The 20,920-nt window shown below is 45.7% G+C and overlaps 1 protein-coding gene across 2 annotated transcripts in view; it reads left to right on the top strand.

Annotated features, from left to right (window-relative positions):
- The window catches only part of BANP (BTG3 associated nuclear protein), a 114,489-nt gene that overhangs the window by 22,159 nt on the left and 71,410 nt on the right, over positions 1-20,920 (top strand). For both annotated transcript variants that reach the window (XM_066327464.1, XM_066327463.1), the window contains exons 5-7: positions 3,413-3,535; positions 4,481-4,656; positions 14,319-14,558. In XM_066327464.1, the coding sequence (XP_066183561.1) occupies positions 3,413-3,535; positions 4,481-4,656; positions 14,319-14,558 (539 nt within the window). The remainder of the gene's footprint in view (positions 1-3,412; positions 3,536-4,480; positions 4,657-14,318; positions 14,559-20,920) is intronic.

The following is a 20,920-nucleotide window of genomic DNA, read 5'->3' as shown; positions in this document are numbered from 1 at the left end:
GGTAGGGATGAACACGAGTGTTAGTGAAAGATAAAGCAGAGAAAAAACAAGGAAAACATTCTACAACCATATTTGTTATATTTAGATTTTTTTTTTTTCCTGCTAGGGATAATTGTGGTATTCCTCCACACACGAATTGTGCATTTAAATCTGAATTGAAACTGGGAAATAGCAGAGTTCAAGGGCTCTTTTCCAGCCTGGCTTTCCTTAAGGCTGGAGAGTTTTCCAGCAGGAATTCCAGCTCCTCTTCCCCATTAATGCTTCTCCATGAGCTGATCCATGGGAGTGAGGACAAAGGGAAGAACCTGGCTGAAAATCTCACTCCGAGTCATTCTCAGTTTTTTTTTTTGGAGAAACACTTTTGATCCTCATGGAGGAGAGAAATGTCACTTCATTCCTTCTGCCTGATATTTTTTTCTCTCTCTCTGCAAATGCAAAGCTCAGCTGGGAAGAGGAGGAGAGGATGGTCCTGGCAGTGCCAAATGTTCTTTTTTGTCTCTGGCTGTGCTCTGGGTGATTGGCAGGTTATTGGCAATGGAGCCCCAGCCTTTAGGATGAATGATCAGATCTGACTCACACATTTTCCATACTGAAAATGACCTTTGGCAACGATTTCCTTACTCAAAATATAGACTGGCCTTTTGTATTGAAAACAAGGAATAAAATCAGAGTCTTAATATGCAATCATTAGTTGGTATGTTTATTTTTTAGGGCTATTTTCACCTGTGATTTGATGGATTGTTCAGTAAACTGCATTAAAAAATTCCCAAATATCTGCAGGTTGCATGCATTTAAATTTTTTTTTTAGGGAGTTGTGTCCAAGAAGAGGCAAATTGCTGCTCCAGTCTCTCCAAGTCCTAATGCTTCTGGGGAAAGGAATATGTGAGCACAAATGGAAAGTTCTGGGGCCTGTGCAGACACTTTGAGTTGGTGAAACTCCCCCTGACCCCTGAATATTTTCCTTCCATCTTCCCCCTGAGTACTGGCAGCACTCAAAATTGCTTCCCTTGGGATCTGAGGGAATATCCAAAGCTCTCCTCCTCCTTTGTGTTTTCTGTGTTTTAGTACAGAAGGAGTGGTTAAAGCTGTTTTCACCTTCAGAAAGAGATGGAGAGACTGAAGAAAGGAATTGGAATAATCCAAGGATGCACTTGGCTGTGATGAATTTTAATGGGTTTTTTGTCAGCTTGGCCCAAGATTTTGATTTTATGTAGAATTCCATTTTGAATTTCGTGTCTGTTCAGCAGATCTTTAAACAAATCTGAAATAATTTGATTTATTTCTAAATAAAGCTGAAAACAGAGACTGGAACATCTCATAGGGAAGCAAATTCTTTATCACCCTCCACCAATCCCTGCCAGGAGGGTGCAGCCAGGTGGGAATTGGGCTCTGCTCCCAGGGAACAGGGACAGGATGAGAGGGAACAGCCTCAAACTGCTCCAAGGGAGGTTCAGATTGCACATCAGGAAGAATTTCAACAAATCCATAAAAATGAACATTCCTAAAACAAAGCAACCCCCCCAATTCTTTATTTTATGCCAATTTTTAGCACTAAGACTTTTTTTTTTTTTTTCCCAAATGCAAACTTAATAAGAGCAAAATGCTAAGGACTTTCTAAATGTAATTTTATTGCATTTATCTCTCCAGTTGAAATTAATTATTCCGAGTCTTCATTAAAAAGAAGCTTTGGTAAGTGACATTTTCAACAGGCCTTCAGAAGTTGATTGCAGGGGAGATGGTGATAAAGAACAGCGTCTGAAAGGAAGTGTAAAATCCTTGAGCATTTAAAACTGGGATGGGAGAACTTGCAGAGGAGCTCTCTGGGTGATTTGGGGAATGTAATGAGCACACCCACGTTGCTGCTGGCCTGGGAGCTGCCACATCTCCCTGTTTGATCAGGCGTGTGCTGGGGTTTGAAATGTTCAATGCAGAGAAAAGAGATGCAAGTTGCCTTTTTATAAAAAATAGAAATAAAAATAAAAAAACGTGTCGGTTTTTCCCCTTGAACAGGAAGTGCCCTAAGTCCTGATTCTCCAGAGAATAACAGAAACAACCCCCCCATTCCTTTCTTGATGTGTAAAATCTGAGCTCCACGTGCACAGGAGGAGCTCTGGCAGAGCCTGCACTTGTTTGGGATGAGCCCAACAATCTCCCAGAGCCTCCCCAGGTTTGGTGTTCCTTGCATTCCTTGAGGAATCCCATCTGTTGCAGTCCCTGGCAGTGGGAGGGCAGGGCATTGCAGCCTGGGCCTTTTGGAGCCAGAAAAATCTGGGGTCAGGCATCTTATTTGTGCCAAAAATTGGGATTCATCCATCGTCAGCTCCGCGACAGGCCCTTATCTTTCCTTGATGATGGATCATTTGGCACTTCAGGCGTACACAGACAGTGAATGTTCAAGTGTGTGCTCTGCAGCAGCTGAAGGAAACGCACTTGCTGTCACCAGATTGGCTTGATTTGTGTTTCAGCAATTAGCCAAGGGAAAGTAAATGACCCCTCAGTCACGTCTGAGCAGTGAAAACAAGAGCGAGCTGTTTACTGTGGGGAGCCAAACCCAAATTTCTCCCCTTCAGTTCTCCCTGAGCACAGCAGGAGCAGTTTAAAACTCAAATCCACACCTGGGAATATGGAGTGGTGCTGTGGCAGTACTGGGAATAATCCCTGCAGACAGATCAGGTGCTCCTCTGCATGTGGGGACAGTTGTTTATGTCATTTTTCCTTTTGCAGTCCAGTGCAAACTTAGCGTGCCTCAGGTTTGCCTTCTCCATTGCATCAGGAGTGATAAGAGGAGCTTTTTCTGGTTTCTCACACATTAAATGATTTTGGTGTTTGGTTTTTTAGTTTTTTTAAGGTGTGAAATGCACACAAGAAGTAGTTTACTCTTGGTTTTATTCAGTTACAGTCTGGTGCTGTTTGCTCTGATGTTTCTTGTGCTGCTCATCTCCCCACTCTGGAGGACAACACACAGCCTTTAACCATGCTCATCGTCCATTTTTGCAAGAAATCCTTTCAAATTCTCTTTTCCTAGGAATGACCCTGCTGAAACTGGTGCATTACCACGAACATTGCTCACAATACCTCTGCAAACACTCAGATTCTCCTAGAAAGAATTCAGTGGAGCTGTCATTTTACAGGCTTCCCCCTGCGTGTCCTGAATTGATAAATTCCTTATTGCTTCCCCAGGGGTCGTGGACTTTTATATAATTCCACTGGAGCCATCCATCCTCTGGAAAAATCCGAGCCCTCGAGGTGCTGCAGGTGTCAGCCTCGATGGATTGCCGGCATCAGCGACACGGGGAGAGGACTGAGGCCTCCCTGGATTGCTTAAACCAAAACCCTCTGCGTGGATTATTTATCAGCTTTGCTCCTTTACATACTCTTTCCCTCTGTGATTAAATTTTGTTTTGTTTTGCAGCGTTGTCCCTCAGACCACAGTGATCCTCAACAACGACCGGCAGAGTTCCATCGTGGCCAAGATGGTTGGGCAGGAGGAGCCCCTGAGCAGAGCAGCAGATTCCCTGGAGAACATTCTCAGCAAGTGAGTGGCATTCCCTGCAGCCCTCCCTCATCCCCCTCCTCGGGCAGCACCAGTTTCAAAGGCAATTTGAAGGGAAAAACCTCACAAGGAATGCTCGAGGTAATAAATGCTCACAGCGCGGTGCCGGGGCGCCGCTGAGTTCAGTGATGCTGGGGTTTGGATACAGTAACGCTGGGATTTGGACACAATAACTGCGGGATTTGGGTATTCCATGCTCCCATTCATTCTGAGAAGTTGTCCTCTTTGGGATTTGGGTATTCCATGCTCCCACCACTGCTGGGGGATCTGTTCTCCGTGGGTGACCTATGTCCCCTGCCCGCAGTGTGGTGCCGGGGCGCCGATGAGTTCAGTAATGTTGAGGTTTGGATACAGTAATGTTGGGATTTGGACACAATAACTCCGGGATTTGGGTATTCCATGCTCCCACCACTGCTGAGGGGTCTGTCCCCCGTGGGTGACCCGTGTCCCCTGCCCGCAGTGGGGACGCCGATAAGTTCAGTAATGTTGGGATTTGGACACAATAACTCCGGGATTGGGATATTCCATGCTCCCACCCCTGCTGAGGGGGTTGTTCTCTTTGGGATTTGGGTATTCCATGCTCCCACCCCTGTTAGAGGGCTATCCCCACGGGTGACCTGTGTCCCCTGCCCACAGCGCAGTGCCGGGGTGCCAATGAGTTCAGTAATGTTGGGATTTGGACACAATAACTCCGGGATTGGGATATTCCATACTCCCACCCCTGCTGGGGTGTTCTGTGCTCTGTCCCCGTGGGTGACCCGTGTCCCCTGCCCACAGTGCGATGCTGGGGTGAGTTCAGTAATGTTGGGGTTTGGATACAATAACTCCAGGATTTGGACACAATAACACTGGGATTTGGGTATTCCATGCTCCCACCCCTGCTGAGGGGTCTGTCCCCCGTGGGTGACCCGTGTCCCCTGCCCGCAGCGCTGTCCCTGGCCGCCGGCAGAACACCATCGTGGTGAAGGTGCCCGGGCACGACGACAGCCACAACGAGGACGGCGAGAGCGGCTCCGAGGCCAGCGACTCGGTGTCCAACAGCGGCCAGGTGGGCAGCCAGAGCATCGGCAACAACGTCACCCTCATCACCCTCAACTCCGAAGGTACCTCCCGTGCCAAGGGTGTCTTTTTGCCTTTTTGTTGATGCCTTTTGTGTTTTATATGTGATATATTGTCATTAGAGGACACGCAAAGAGTGACATTCACGCAGTCAGATTGTCGGAGCAGAAAGAGAGGTGTTTATTTTTTGATTTCCATTTATGTAGTTTTTGGGGTTTTGATCAGGGATTGACCACCTCTCTGACCCCACTGGTCAGCCTAGAAATCTGTCAGTTGTCCCTCCTCTAGAGAGGAATGTACAGATTTTAAAACATCATTTGAAAGTCTGTGAGAAGCTCCAGGACAAGAATGATAACATCAGAAGGCTGAAAAAGATCAGGGTGACAATATATACTGATTGTATATAGAATACATATCACATTTTAATAATATTTTATATTGATAAAAATCTTATTTACTTACATTATATACAATATATAAAATATAATAAGTCAATATAAAATATGCATTGAATAGAAACATATAATTTAATGATATAACATAAATACTTATATTACTTTATTGAAATACATTCTTAAATAGAAAATATTTATATATATATTGTATATATATATAATATAATATTTAATTACATATTTTATATATATAAATATATATATTTTATCTTTTATATTGATGCCTTGGGAAGGCTGACCTGACACAGAGACTGGACAGAGCTAAGAGAATAAAACAGATATTTATTATAAGGCCTTTAGGACACACCTTGGGCAGGACAAGAGCCTGGCCAGGGCTACACCCAAGGTGGACCAAAATGGTCACAAAATTGGCACAAAATGGGCACAAAATGGACACAAAATGGTCACAGAATGGACCCAAAATGGACCCAAAATGGGCACAAAATGGTCACAAGATGGACACGAAATGGTCACAAAATGGACACAAAATGTCACAGAATGGACCCAAAATGGACACAAAATGGACACAAAATGGACAAATGGTCACGAGGTCTCACACTTTTATAAGTTTTGCTCCATTTACACCTTGGGGTTGGATTGTCCCATTCCAGCTCCAGGCTGTGAGGTCCCATCCTTGTCCCTCCCTCCAGCCCACCCTTGTTTGTGCTTTGGGCTGAAAGTTGTCCTTGGTGTGCAGCAGGAGAAGGATTTGTTTTGTGTCCCTGCTGTGTGCAGAGCTGAGTGACACTGACTGTGAGCTCAGAGCTGAGCCCTGGGCACCACAGAACATGGGATACAGGAAATACATGAAAAACTTAAGGCCTCAATATACCTTTTATGTATTTACCTTCTGTGTTTATACCTTTATATCCTCAGTGCTCTTAGTGTGCACACTTGTAATTCCTCAAGTCTGATCACTTGGCATAGTCCTGGTATATTTAATTTATTGAGCAGCCAATAAACAGAAGGGGGCAGAAAAGCTTTATTTATTCTTTTGGGTTTCAGCCTGGCAGAATTTAAATATTTTCAGTGGTGCAGTTGCTGGGAATTTGAAAAATCCAGCAGTAAAAGCAGTCCTTGGAAACTCCTCTTGTAGGTTGTGGAGTTAATTCTGCCAGTGCAAGAAAATGAATGGGGAGCAGGTTATCAATTAGTGATTAAAGGGACAAGGTTTGGAAATGACAGGGATTTAGGTGGTGTCCCAGGATAAATTTTTGTACCAGTTTAGAGCAGTTTTAAATACCAGTAATTCTATTTTTAAAAATTGCAAAACCAACCTGTCTTGCTTCTGGAAAATCACGTAACAATTACCAATATAACCTTTTATGTATTTACCTGTTGTGTTTATACCTTTATACCCTCCATGCTCTTAGCTGGCACACTTGTAATTCCTGAAGCCTGATAATTTAGTGTAATCCTGGTTTTCTGTTGGGCCAGGAGATCCAACATCCTGAAGGCCTCAGTGAGGCTGGAAAGCCCTAAACTGTGTTGAAAAACCAAGGCTCCTCCTGTAGAAAACATCCTGTCAACTAAAGATTTGGCCCATCCAAGGGGAATTTTTTTTTCCCAACCTCAGTGATTCCAGATTTTTTTTTACTATGCCAGGAGCAAAGCTGCCAGCACCAGCAGGATGTTTGTTGTGTCATTCCCTTTCTGCCTTGCTCTGGCACAGATTTGCACAGGCAAACGTGAGGTTTGACCCACTGCTGTGCACGTAAATTCTGCAGAAACACCTAATCCATTAATGTCTGCAGATCTGATTTCCCTCAGACCTCTGGGACACTCCTCCATTCAGAATCTCTGAGATTGATGGATGCTTTGAGGATCAGATCAGTGATTCCCCCTCCACCTGCCCTTGCCCTTGCCCAGGAGGGAATTGCTAAGTGACTTCACCTGCAAGGGTGGCACAAATTCAATTATTAATAAAGGAAGAGATGGAGAATAACAGGGGGAGGCAAAGTCACAGCAGCCCGTGGCTTTCATCAGCTGGGACACAATTCCAGGACACAAATTCAGGGCACAATTCCAGGACACAATTCCAGGAGACAATTCCAGGGCACTCTGAGGTGTGCAGAGGTAAAACCTGAGGGGCTGAGGATGGAGAAGCCAGCACTGAGACCAACCACCAGCTCCACTCTGTCATCCTGGCTCTGGAAAGCAAAACTAAACCGTGTTTGGAGTTGGGTTTATCTGACACTGAGCTCTGGATATTGTCAGGATTTAGGGAATGGATTTCTGTAAAGGCAGTGTTTGCTCTCTGCTGGTTTCTTTCGTGGAATTGTGATAATTTAAAAATTAGTGTTATTGCCTTTCTGTCCCTGAAAAATAATGATACAGGAGCTTTGAGCCCAGTTCCAGAAATGGTGGAGAATGAGGCTGGTTTTTTTGCTGACTGAACACTGTGACTTCATTCTGTGTGTTTTTTGAAGTCCAGTTAATTTTTGTGTTCTTACTGGGAGTTTTGGAGTGCAGCATCTTCTCACTTCACGCACAGCAGTGCATTTTATTTAATTGTGAACAATCTAATTGGGCTTAGAAACAATGAGCTTTGTACAGTTCAGTGTCTTGTGCAGAGCAAAGAGCACAGGGAGAGCTTTTGTGGTTTCACTGCTGCACTTTAGGAGCTGGAGAGCCATTAAATGTTATACACTTACCATGAGAAAATTTCTTTTATAGGGATTTATTTGATAATGGCTTTTTTAATAATGGCTTCTTTTATGATGGTTGCATGGGATGGATGTGATGGCCCAGTGTTATTTTCCCCTTCAGTTTTCACACACTGCACTTGCACCTTGAGGCTGGTAAGAGAAGGAAAAGTTTGGGCTGTTCAGTTATTTTGAGATTCTTTTCCCGTGTTTTCCGGAGTTCTTGTGCATTTTTAAAGGTCTGAAGATTGTGAATTGGATTTTCCCTCCCTGAAATGCTCCAGCTGGTCTCCTTGGAGTGTCCTCCTTGGACAGAAATTCATTTGTGAATCAATTCTTTGGGCCTTCATAGCTCTGAAAAGGTTGAATCATGGAATGGTTTGGGTGGGAAGGGACCTTAAAGCCCATCCAGTTCCATCCCTGACACTTTCTGCTGTCCCAGGCTGCTCCAAGCCCCATCCCACCCGGCCTTGGGCATTCCAGGGATCCAGGGGCAGCCACAGCTCCTCTGGGAAATCCATCCCAGGGCCTGCCCATCCTCACAGGGAGCAATTCCTGCCCAATATCCCATTGGACCCTGGATTGAAACCCTTCCCTGTGTCCTGCCCCTCCAGTTTGTGGTGCAGAGAATCTCGTGTTGGAAACATAAACCTGGATTTTTGGAGCAGATGAGAGCAGTCTGCTCTGCACTGGCTGTTAATGACTGATGGGGTTTTTTTCCAGAGAAAACTCCTCAGTCACGTCCTGTCTCCTCCACTTGGCATCTGAAGCAGTCATTTGATAACAGCAGCATTAAACCAGGGTTTGCTTTCCAAATGAGGATCCAAGCAGCTCTTTATCCATGGCCCAGACTTATCTGTGCACAGGATTTTCCAGCTCAGGGCAGGATCAGATCCCACACGTTTGGGATGAGCCCTTGGAGCTCTTTCCTGCCGAGCTCCTCAGGCCAGGCACAGCGAGAAGGAGCTGGAGCAGGACAGGAGTGAACCTTTGGTACCCTGAAACAAAGTGATGTGCAGACACTGATGAGGCTTCAGGACTTGTGGAAGCCAAAGAAAATGATAAAAATTGAGTTGTTTTGGGTTTGGTTTTATTTTTTTTTTTTTTGTCTGTTCTTGGGAGCCAGCGGATGAGCAAATTTCTTGCAGGTGTCTGCCACAGGGATATTTGGAGTTAACACTGGCCCACCTCCACCCAAATATAACAAAGATATATTAAACAAGGACAAAAAGGGCAAAATCCAAACTAGAAATCTGATTTTTCTGAGATGAAACACATTTTCCAAGGTTTTAAAAAGCCCTTTGAGTCCACGGATTTTAAGTTTTTGGAATTTTATTTGGACCTTTTTTTATCTGAACTTTTTACCTGATCGCATCTTTCCATGAGTCATAAAAGAAGGGAATCTCTTGGATTTCACCAAAACTGAGATCTTAACAAACAGGTGACCTCACTGGTGCTGTGCTGAGGCTGAAGAAGCTGTGAGTGTTCCCAAAATCTCTCCTGGTCCTGGGTGCTCAGGGGCTTGGCAGTGAGCTGGGGCTGGGTCTCCCTCAGCCTTTGTGTGCTGTGGAATATTCACCTGGAGCACAACTGGGACAGGGCAGGCTCAGGTGGGATCCTGGGATGGAATTCCTCTCCATGGGAGACTGGGGAGGCCCTGGGATGGATTTCCCAGGGAAGATTTCCAGAAAAGCATTAAATGTGATTTCCTCTGGCTGCCCCCACCCCTGTTAGTGTCCCTTGGAGCACCCTGGGATAGTGGAAGGTGTCAGGGCTGGAATTGGATAATCCAGTGTCTCTTCCAACCCAAACCATTGCATGAGTCTGGGATTTTTCTTTGATATTCACAAGGAAATGAAACTTTTCTTTTCCCCCTACATAAGAACAGTGAAGTGAAAAGCTCCAGCTCTGTGCCTTGGCCATGTGTGTTGTTCCTGAGCCAGAATTCCCAGGGGCTGAGTGGCATTTTGTGCTGGAGGAGGTTTTGCTGAATGTGACTTCAAAGCTCTTCAGCCTTTCTTTTAGCCCAGCTTTCAATCCCACTGCTGCATCTGGAGGTGAATTTACAGCCTGCTTGTCCCTCCCTTCTACAGCCTTAATGATTTTTAATTAATAAAGTCAGTGCTTTGGAGTCTCTGCCAATTAATCACTGGCCCTGTGAACTCTTGCTAATTGACAGGAGCTCATTAAAAGATCACAGAATCGTGGAATGGTTTGGCTTGGAAAGGACCTTGAAGCTCATCTCGTTCCAACCCTCCACATGATGCTGATGTTGAATCTTCTGTACATCAGCCAAAACATTATTTAATTCCTCCAGAAACGGAGGTTTATTTTTGTAGCTTAGGATTTGTGGGTTTTTTTAAGGGTTTATTTTAATTTTTCTAAAGATTAATTCATCCTTCTGCCTCTCTGCACCTACCAGTTTTTAGTTGCCACTGCCAACTTTGCACCCAGCCTTGAGAGTAAAATAAACACGACTTCTTGGAGTGATGGAACATGTTAATCCCAATATTTCTGTGGGCAGGTGTTTCCTTTTGTTTTCCCTAGGTTTAAAGGAATGACTGACAGCTCCTGGGGAGAGAGCAGAGCCTGGCTTTGCTTTTAGGCCACCATTTCAGACCAGAGGAGCATTTATCCCGATGGAAAAATGTAACAGCTCAGTGTTTGTCACTTCTCTGGGTGGGAGAACATGGCCAGAGCAGCCCCTGTCTGGTTTTTGTTCTCTTGACAGGGCTTTTTCTTGCTGCTGACCCCAAAGTGGCTCCTCCTGTTCCCAGAGAATTCCTCCTTTGCCCCCAGCACGTCCCTGGACAGGGATGGATGGTCTGTGCTGGGAGAGAGAAGAAATGCAGCAAAAAAGAGTCCAAACCAGCACTGAAAAGCAAATTGGGTTCAGTAGAATGGAGATAAAGGCAAATTGTTGGGAAAAGAACATTGAGGAGGAGGTAGAAATTGGTGTGTGGTGGGAATGAGGCTGTGAGTGCAGAGAGGGACTCTGGTGAAGCTGGCAGGACTTTCTGCTCTGCAGGGAGAAAGGATCAGGGGCCACTTCTGTGCTGAGCTAATATTTGGTGTAAAGAGGGCAAGGAAGCACCCTTCACCTCAGAGAGCAGCAGGATCCTCAGGAAAATCCACAGAATCAGGGAATGGTTGGGGTTGGAAGGGACCTCTGGGGCCACCCAGCCCAGGGACACCTGGAGCAGGTGACAGAGGGACACGTCCAGGTGGCTTTGGGATCTCTCTCCATCTCCACACCCTCCCTGTGCCAGGGCTCTGCCACCCTCCAGGGAATGAAATCCTTCCTCAGTGAATTAAAGAAAGAAAAATGGGCCAAATGAGGAGGTGTGTGATGAGCTGAGCTCCAGCTGAGTGTGTGCAGTTGTGCCTCACTGAGTTGCAGGGGAGTGTGTTCTTTGACTGTTCTCTTCCTCCCCAGCTCACATTTACTGATTTTTGGAAGTCTTCAAGGAGCAGCAGACGGATCTGGCTGTGCTGGGGTTGGAGTCTGGCTTTTCCAGAGCATGCACTAAATAACCCAGCCCCCCCAGATTCCACCCAAATATCACCTCCAGAGCCTGATAAAACACCTAAAGAAGCATTGCACATGCACTAAAGGATGTCTGAGTGCTGGGAGCCTCCAGTGAGCCAGAATTAGTCAGTAGAGTTTATGTATTTATTTGTTCAGGGAGAATTTCCATCCAGTTCCCGTTCTGTTTTCTCCTTCCTTTTCCATTCTCCTCCACACCAGAGCTCAGGGCATTGGTGCCTCACTCACAACTGGCCCTGGATTTCCTCTTTGCACCAGATTTTTGGGTGCCAACCCTCTGTTTTCTCCCAGCAAAGTGTTGGCAGCCTGGCAGGAATGATTTTGATCTAAAATAAGGAATAATTCAGCTTTTGTGCCCTGACGGAGCTGCAGTGGATTCATGGTTAACTTCAGTCATGCTTAATGCAAAATGGTTATAAAATAAATTCCCTTTCTGTTGAAACTTTGAAAGCAGGAGGAAAATGCAAGAGATAATTTAGTGGGGGGATTGTGGTCATAGGTCAGAATAACAAGATAATGTCTTTTTTTTTTTTCCAGGCTGGGAGTAATAAAAAGAACAGTTGCATGTGGTAAAAACAGTATGTTCTGGACTCTGTGCCAGCAGAGAAAAAAAAAAAAAAGAGAAGATTTTGCAAATTGAACAAAATCTTTGGTTCATGTAGGTTAACAACGTTTGTTAAAAAAGTCTGCAGGCAAAAGGTGTTCCATAAGGAATAAAAATTCCTGTATCCACCAGCAGTCCTGTGGAAGGCACTGAGGCTGTGATAGGCTGCAGGATAATTTATTCAGCCTTCCTAGAATTTCTTTGAAAAACGTACACATTGATCCAGAGATGTTTTTGCTTCTCCAGATCAGCCCCAAATTTTTCTAACCCAGTCCATTTATCTTGAGGAGCAGCCTGTTGTTTTTCCCTGATAATGGTAACCAGACTTGTGGTGAGGCCAGACACAGTGGCATGCAAAACAAGGCACAGCTCTTCCAAACCACTTTATTTTTCAGATGGCACCTGGTGCTGGGAGCAGAAAGCAGCCAGTGTGACCTATCCTGGCTCAGGATAAAAAGGAAAGGATCAAATTAAAACCAACGACAACAAAACCCAAACAATTTGCAAGCATATAAAAATATATTCAGGACAGGGCACCAAGTTCTGATTTCAGCAGGAAAAGAAAAGTTAGAGGGATGAGTTGCTACGTACATCAACAATTAAGAGTTGTCCTTGCAAGTTATATATAATGAATCCTTATATGAATTTTAGGAAGAAATTCAACCTGGTGAGGGTGAGGAGGCCCAGAGAATGTTCTCAGAGAAGCTGTGGCTGCCCCTGGATCCCTGGAAGTGTCCAAGGCCAGGTTGGACATTGGAGCTTGGAGCACCCAGGGATGGTGGAAGGTGTCCCTGCCCATGGCAGAGGGTGGAGGAGATGATCTTTAAGGTCTCTTTTAGCCCAAACCATTCCCTGGTTGTGTGGCTGTGTTTGTGCTGATAATTTGCTGCTCTCAGTGATAAATCAGGATTACACAATCCAACGTTTGCCTCATCCTGTCGTTACTCATCGCTGGCAGCTCAGCCCTGACGTGTGGGGTGACTCAACCCAAAGGTCGTGCTGCAAAAGCACTCTGGAGTGTTTGGAGTTGCTTTTATGTGATATTTTATTGAGTTCTTCTGGCTTGTAGTCTGCTAAAGCCCAGTGCAGGGTTTGGGAATGCAGCTGCTGCTCGCTCTGGGTCCCGCTCGGTGTGAGATGAGTCTCTGTTTGACCTGAGCTCTGTCACCTTCTGTGGGGACTGGAAGGGTCATGGAAACCAGGAATTGGGGATTCTGTATCCCAGAACTCTGCTGTCAGATCACCTAATGAAAGAAAAGTCATTAGTGTGATTGTAGCTGAATGCTGTTCACAATAAATTCCCATAAAGCTCTCTGTGGCAGGGCTCAGTGACCCCTCAGTCACAAACCTTGTTCTACTCCACAGAGTTGAGCAAACACGGAAATCAAATCCAAATGGGCCCTGTCAGTGGACACTGAAATATTGCTGGAGTGTTTTCTACCCAGCTCCTGTTAGCAGTGTGAGGAATTCTGGAATTTGGGTGATGTCTGGAATGGGAGTCTCATCCTCAGCCCTGTGTTCCTCCACTCGAGGTGGGATTGGTCCTGAGCTCTGTTCCAGTTTTTGCTTAGTCTTGAGTCCATCACCTCTTGGCATTGTCTGCACAGGTTAATTGAAGTGAGGGCCCAATATTATTTTTTTTTTAAATTTATTTAATTAGATCCCTGATATTCTTTTTTTTTTTTTCCTGACAAACTGAGAAACTGGGAAAGAAATAAAAAAGCTTCTTAATATGTTGAGTGTGCGTGTGTAGGTGGGTATAGCTGTGCTACTGATGGTCTCATATTTGAATAAGAGAGAAGATGATTTGTGATTGATTAATTATCCTTCTGCTGGGCCTGTTCCTTGGGAAACTATTATTTAGAAAATAATGTAGCCAGTAAATATGAGGAAAAACCCAAATTTTGTTTGGAGTCTCTGGTTCCATCCCAAATCATTGTCACTGCTCGATGTACTCCTTTTAAATGGTTAAACAAGTCAGCGTTCACTATTGATTATAATGTCTTAGATAATCTTGCTTAGCCTTGTTTTAATTTCATGGGTTTGGGGTAGGGAAAAAACAAGGTGCAAAGCTGTTGGCTGCTTGAAATTTGCTGTGCTTTGAGAATATCCCAGAGCTGCAGGAACCTTCGTTTTTAGGGGGTGAGAGCACTGTGCCTGGAGTGGTTTCCCAATAAAAAAGATCTCTGAGAACGACTTGGACACCTGGACTGGCTGCAGCAGTTCCTGTGTAGGACAAGACATGAAAAACAATAATTTTGGGGGTGAATTTTCACAGTTGGGGTGAATTTGGGTTTCTCCCTCTCAGCTGTGATCCCGCTGCGCTCAGCTGAGATCCGCTCACCAGGAATCAAACTGGGGTTGGGGGGGGAGCTGCTGCAAACCCCACAGAAGTGCTCTGGCAGTGTCCTGAGCCTTGCCTCTTTGCTCAGCCTGTCCCCAATGTGTGTTTCAGAGGATTACCCCAACGGGACGTGGCTGGGTGACGAGAACAACCCCGAGATGCGGGTGCGCTGCCCCATCACGCCCGCGGACATGCTGCACATCAGCACCAACTGCCGCACGGCCGAGAAGATGGCCCTCACCCTGCTGGATTACCTCTTCCACAGGGAGATCCAGGCCATCTCCAACCTCTCAGGCCAAGGGAAGCACGGCAAGAAGCAGCTGGATCCTCTCATGATCTACGGGATTCGCTGTGAGTGAGACGCGGCGCGTGGATAAGGCGGGAAGGGATGAGTGAGGTGGTTGGTGTTTTAATTGTGTGTTTGATGTAGGGGGGGAAACGTTCTGGTGGCTTTATGGAGAATAAAAGGGGGTTTAGGAAGAAATTCTGATGGGCTGGTTTGTTGCAGTTGGTGGGGTGTTCAGCAGAAATCCCTCAGTCTTTTATTCTGAATTCCGACTTCTTTGCAGCCGCCAGCTGCGAGTGTAGCAAACATTGTAAAAATAATAAGTAACCCAAATTTCAACACTCTGCAAGTGCTCAAACCAGCGTGGTCTTGAACTGTCGTTTTTGACTTCCCATTTATGGCTCTTTTTCCAAAAGGCTTGCTGAGATTGTGATGGGAAAAGTTGGCAATCTCAGGATCATAAAATCTGTGCATTCGCAGCAGGAACACGCAGGATGCTGATGGGTTTTTTGTCTGCTCCGTGTGCACGAGTCCTGGGATTATTTAAGCTGTGAACTGCTATTATTTGTGTTAAAGGCATGGTATTTGTTAATTTAAAAGGAATCCAAAGTGGTTTCATGCAGAACAAAGGCACAGCCACTGGTTTGAAATGCAAAGAGGAATCTGGACGTGATCGTCGTGGTCTGGTGTGACGAATTCTAGTGAACACACTGAGGACAGCCAAGTCTGCTCCCTGGGCTTTATTTCCAAGAAATCAGCATAAGCAGGATTTGGGGGGAATTTTCTTCTGCCAGGTGGTGATTGAGCACTGGAATGAGGGAATGGGCACGGCCCAGGAGCTCCAGGAGCATTCCCAGGGGATTGTTGGGGAGTGTGGGCAGGCCCAGGAGTCATCCTTGAACTGGGTTCTGCTAAACCAGGAGGTCTTGTAACAACAAGATTCTTTATAGTCACAGTTTGCGTAGGTCACCAGCAGATCTGGAGTGGGGATAATTTGTTCTCCTGGTGAGTTTTGTAGGGAATTGGCAGTTTGAAACTCCAGGTAAGGCTTTAGGAGCAGGTCATTAGTTGGGATTATTTGGGGTGGGGTTTGAAGAAGTGGCTGGGTGATAGTTACAGAAAAGGGAATGCAAATGGTGATGGCAGGAAACTCATTCCTCTTATCTGCTGTTGTTTCCAGTGGTTTTCAGGCTCTTTTGGGGAAATTGAGAACCCAATCTAACCCACTCAGGTGGCTGCATTAGGGCAATTTTTGCTTCATTATTTATCTGAAGCAGAAGACTTCAGGCTTCTTTTACAAATGCATGAAATATCTATTTTTAAGAGAGATAACAATTCAAATGAATGCTGACCCTCCAACCCATTTTGTCTGCTGATCTCATCAGTGCCAACGATGTTGTTTTCAAAACAGGGATTTTTGCTGAGAGCTTTCAGAAACACTAAGAAATGGATCTTGCTCCAGTGTTAAAGCAATCTCCAGGCAGCTCTTTTCCCATCCCTGAGATGTGAGAGCACCAAATCACAGGGGTCAGTTTGTAAGTGGCTGTGGAGGAAGATGAGCTGTTTGCCAGGGTGAGCATGGGGAAGGAATGTGTCCATGTGACCCAGTGCTCAGGCTGGGGATTATGTCATTTCTGTGAGGCATCCTGACCATGAAGAAACTGGATTATGGAAGTGATCCCTGCAGCTGGAGAAGGTCTGGAATGGCACAGAAACGAGAGCAGGGGGGATCATGAGCAGCAGTCAGTGTCTGACTTTGGAGGATGAGCACGGGTTGGGATCCAGGTATCTGAAACAGCTTCATTCCTTCCTGCTGTTGGCTGCTCTGTTGTTTTCTTTTGGGAGCCAGGCCATAAAAAACTGGGGATTTCTGGAAAAAATAGACCCTGTGTGGATCTGGCCAGAGAAGACTGGTTTGGGCAGTGAAATGTTGATGTTCCTGGGGATTTGCTGCCAGCAAGGACAAAGAATCCTGTGGCAACCAGCAAAGAAAACACACGAGAACTTGATGGAGCACCAAATGGAACAGTGAGAACAGTTGGTCCAGAGATGATGATTTCACTTAATAACCTGATATGTCATCACTGGGAGTAATTAAGTGGGAGTGGAGTTGGATTCCAGCAGCCTGGTGAGGAATGTGGAGCACTCAGCTCTCGAGGATGGGTTGTGCCTGTGCTCACTGCTGCTGAGTTTGTGTGTGCCATGATTCCAGCCCTGTGCTCCCTCCCTGCCTGGGAAGAGCTCTGCCATCCCAAATCCCTTTTCCCCATCCACACACATCTGCTTTTCATCCCTCAAGTGTTCTGCCAGAAAATCGCCCCAAACCTGAGTTTCCCTGCCATGGGAACCCCTCTGAGTGCTGGTCCCCACTGTGGGATTTGCTCTGATGACTTAATTCAGACAGAAATGAAAAACCCAATGTCATCAGCCTGGCCTGTGCCAATCACAGCCAGAGGAGCCCAAGAAATAGAAAAGATTTGATTTTTCCTTTCGTTTCGAGTTTCTTGCAGTTTGTCAGTGGGGAGATATTCCATCCCTTCTTTTTTTTTTTTTTATTCTTCTCTATAAGCAAAACACCCAGCAAATCTGGGTTTAATAGAGAAAGCATTTTGTGTAAGATGCAGCAAGTACAGAAAATGAAGAGATGTGTGTTTATTAAAAATTCTTGATGCTCTGCACAAGGTTTACCACAAGAAGAGAGGAAAGTTTATCTTTGGAAGTCTAAATTTTCACTTGTGGTAGGAATTTGCTTGTGGGGTGGCAGTGGTACTGAGGAGAGTTTTTTGGGCAAGAAACCAGGATGATTTAAACCCAATCTCTGTCATTAAATAGCTCATTACCTCAGCCCTGCTAAAAATGGAGACTTTGACTGGTGAAATATAATCCAAGAACATCCTCAGTTGTAATTTTCTTTCCCTAACAGAAAATACAGGTTTGGCTCTTTGGAGATTTCACAGCAATTTCCATGAGGGAGTTGGAAAAAAAAAAAACCCAGATTCCCAAACTCAGAATTTTGCAGTTATAAGGGATGGTGTAATAGAAAAGATGATTTTCCATGGCATGCTGGGAAGAATGGAGAGGGGATTTCTGAAGCTCAGAAAAGCAAATTTATCAGTAGTTCTTATTCTTCAAAATAATCAAAGTAACTAAATGAAAACGAAATAACATTAGTCACTTATAATGTATATTTATATACACACATATTTGATATATTATTGTGTGTAACTTTGTGTGTTATTTCTGTGCAAGCCTCTTGCTCTGCACATGGGTTTTTTGCAGACTCTCACCAATCCTTTTCTCACTTTTTTATCAGTTCTGGTTAATTATTCCAAGAGGATGGAAGATCAGAACCTGCAAATTTAATGCAGAATTTGTGATAGGATGGAGGAAAGAGCTCCAAACTCCTGAGCTGCATTAAGGGAAACCTGTGTTATGGGACCCCAAAATTCTTATTTTGCCTCCAGACAGCATCTTTTGCTCAGGGAGTTCTTTATGCACATGGGAATAAGTCTCTTGTTAGAGGATTGTCCAAACCATAAATCCCTCACCCAAACCCTCCAGTGCTCACAGAGGGGAGGAACCTGTGATGAAAAATTTGGGTGAGTTTTTACATTTTCTTCCAAGACTTTCAGAGAGTGAATTTCTCCCATTTCCCTTTAATTTCATCTAAAATACATCCCAGTCTTTTAAATACCCCAAAACAAAGTGTTAGCTGAGAACCCCTCATGATAAAATCTGAGTTTTAACCCTGAATGATGCACTTTCTGCTTCGAATGCCAACCAACTTCACTTTTTAAAATGCAAAAAAAACCCCAAATCCCTCAAATCAAAGCTCCTGTTCTATAAAACATCCCTTTTCCAGCAGGGATGGGAGCACTTTTCCTTACTGCAGGAGTTGAAAGAGATGTTAATACACTCTGAAAGGAATTGTGTCCTCAGCAGAGGCCAAATGGAATTAAACACTGGCTCTGCTTCCCAAAAAAATCCACACACCAGCTCTGGAGCTGCAGCCCACACACGGCTCCTTAATGGGAACCACATTTGGCTGTGGAATTGATGGCAGTGGGATGAGTTTATGTATGGGGAGAGAGAAATACAAAGATAAAATATAATATAAAATGTCCCACAGCCCAGGCAGGTTGGGCTGGTCCTCCAAAACGTGAGAGGAGCTCGGCACTGCTGCTCCAGCTTCTCATGGAGAGTTTGAGCTTAAGAACAAGGCAGGAGGAACAGCAGATAGATCACATTTCTGTCCTTCTGCAGGATTATCCCGCTTGGAAAGGCTGGAGGAAGGGCAGGAAGTTCTCAGGGATGAGCTGCTTTTGTGGGGCACTCCGTGCTGGTGTTGTTTTATGGGATGTTTGTCATGGAATCCTGGATTGGGTTGGGTTGTGTGCACCAATTATTTGTATTTCTATTTTATTTGTATTTATATATATATCCGTGGACACCTTCCACTGTCCCAGGCTGCTCCAAGCCCTGTCCAACCTGACCTTGGACATTTCCAGGGATCCAGGGGCAGCCACAGCTTCTCTGGGAATTTATTCCAGGGTCTCCCCACCTTCTCAGGGAATGATTCCTTCCCAAAATCCCACCTGACCCTGCCCCTGGCAGTGGGAATCATTCCCTGGGTCCTGTCTCTCCATCCCTTTAAAACCATCTCTGCAGCTTCTGTCTCCCTCCTGGTGCTTTAAACACACACTGCAGTTACTGAGGACGTGCACTGGAAATGCAGAATGTCATCAGGCTTTTCTATTCGTTCACTTTCACACTTCCAAAAGCCTTTTTTTTATATTACTTGCATTTTTATTTACCTCTACCAATTTTTCTTTTTTTTTTCCCCTCCCCTCATTTCCTTCCTAATACCTGGATGCTTTTTCAGCATATTTTCTTTATCTTCCCTTCATTTCCTGTTTGTAATTTTGGACTTTCTCGTGTCTCATTTCTGAATATCCCACCAGCCACTGGCTGACAGAGTACTGAATAACATCCCATGGTTTAAAAGTGTCACACCTACACGAACATCAGCTCTTGGAGAGGTGCATCCAAACCCTTGGATTCCATCTGGAGAACTGCTGGAGAAGGAAAGGAAATTTATCCTGTAATTATCAGGACAATTTATCCTGAAGGAAAACGATCCCAACTGGCATTTTGTCCCGTGTCTTTAACATTTCATCAGCACCAGAAATGGATGGATTGCTGCGATTTGGATCTTGGGAATTGTTGTTTCAATCCTTTCCCCAGCTCCCTCTGGAGGTTTGGGACAGTGGCAGAGCTCAAGGCAGGAATTTCCTGAGGATCCCTGAGCTGCTGTTCCCTCGTGCTGCAGGATAAGAGCTCCTCTCCCCAGCTCTGGTAGCCTGAACAGGAGTCCTGTGGTTTGTGTCTGATGCATGAGCTAATCCTGTGGTCCCTGGAAATCCTTTTTGCCAGCATTTTCTTCTCCCAGTGCTCAACAGCCCGGGCTGGAGTTGTTGGGAAATGAGGAGTGACTTCAGGCTGTTATCACAGAGCCCTGGAATTGTTGGCTTTGGAAGGGGCTGAGAGGAGTCCTTCCCAACCCTCTGGATGAGCAGGGACACTCTGCACTGGGCCAGGCTCAGAGCAGCCCCTGGGGGACGTTTCTCCTCCTCTGCATGGCTCCAGGGGATGGAGGATGGGTTTTATTGGAGCTCCAAGGGTTGAGTTTGCCCAATTCTGCAGGAGATGAGGGGATCTGGGCAGGTGCTGCTGAGCTTTGTGCTGCTCAGAACCTGGGCTCTGCTGCCCCTGGAGAGCTGGGCTGGGCTCTGGAGAGCTGGGCTGGGTTTTGGAGGTTTGAGCTGGGCTCTGGAGGTTTGGGCTGGGCTCTGGAGGTTTGGGCTGGGCTCTGGAGGCTTGGGCTGGGTTTTGGAGGTCTGGGCTGGGTTTTGGAGGTCTGGGCTGGGCTCTGGAGGTCTGAGCTGGGCTCTGGAGGTTTGAGCTGGGCTCTGGAGGTTTGGGCTGGGTTTTGGAGGTTTGAGCTGGGTTTTGGAGGTCTGAGCTGGGCTCTGGAGGTTTGAGTTGGGCTCTGGAGGTTTGGGCTGGGCTCTGGAGGTTTGAGCTGGGCTCTGGAGGTTTGGGCTGGGTTTTGGAGGTTTGAGCTGGGTTTTGGAGGTCTGAGCTGGGCTCTGGAGGTTTGAGTTGGGCTCTGGAGGTTTGGGCTGGGCTCTGGAGGTTTGGGCTGGGTTTTGGAGGTTTGGGCTGGGCTCTGGAGGTCTGGGCTGTGCTCTGGAGGTTTGAGCTGGGTTTTGGAGGTTTGGGCTGGGTTTTGGAGGTCTGGGCTGGGCTCTGGAGGTTTGAGCTGGGCTCTGGAGGTTTGAGCTGGGTTTTGGAGGTTTGGGCTGGGTTTTGGAGGTCTGGGCTGGGCTCTGGAGGTTTGAGCTGGGCTCTGGAGGTTTGAGCTGGG

This window comes from Sylvia atricapilla, chromosome 12, assembly GCF_009819655.1.
Source record: "Sylvia atricapilla isolate bSylAtr1 chromosome 12, bSylAtr1.pri, whole genome shotgun sequence".
In the NCBI taxonomy this organism is placed as follows: Eukaryota; Metazoa; Chordata; class Aves; order Passeriformes; family Sylviidae; genus Sylvia; species Sylvia atricapilla.
This window is presented reverse-complemented; position numbering and strand designations above follow the sequence as displayed.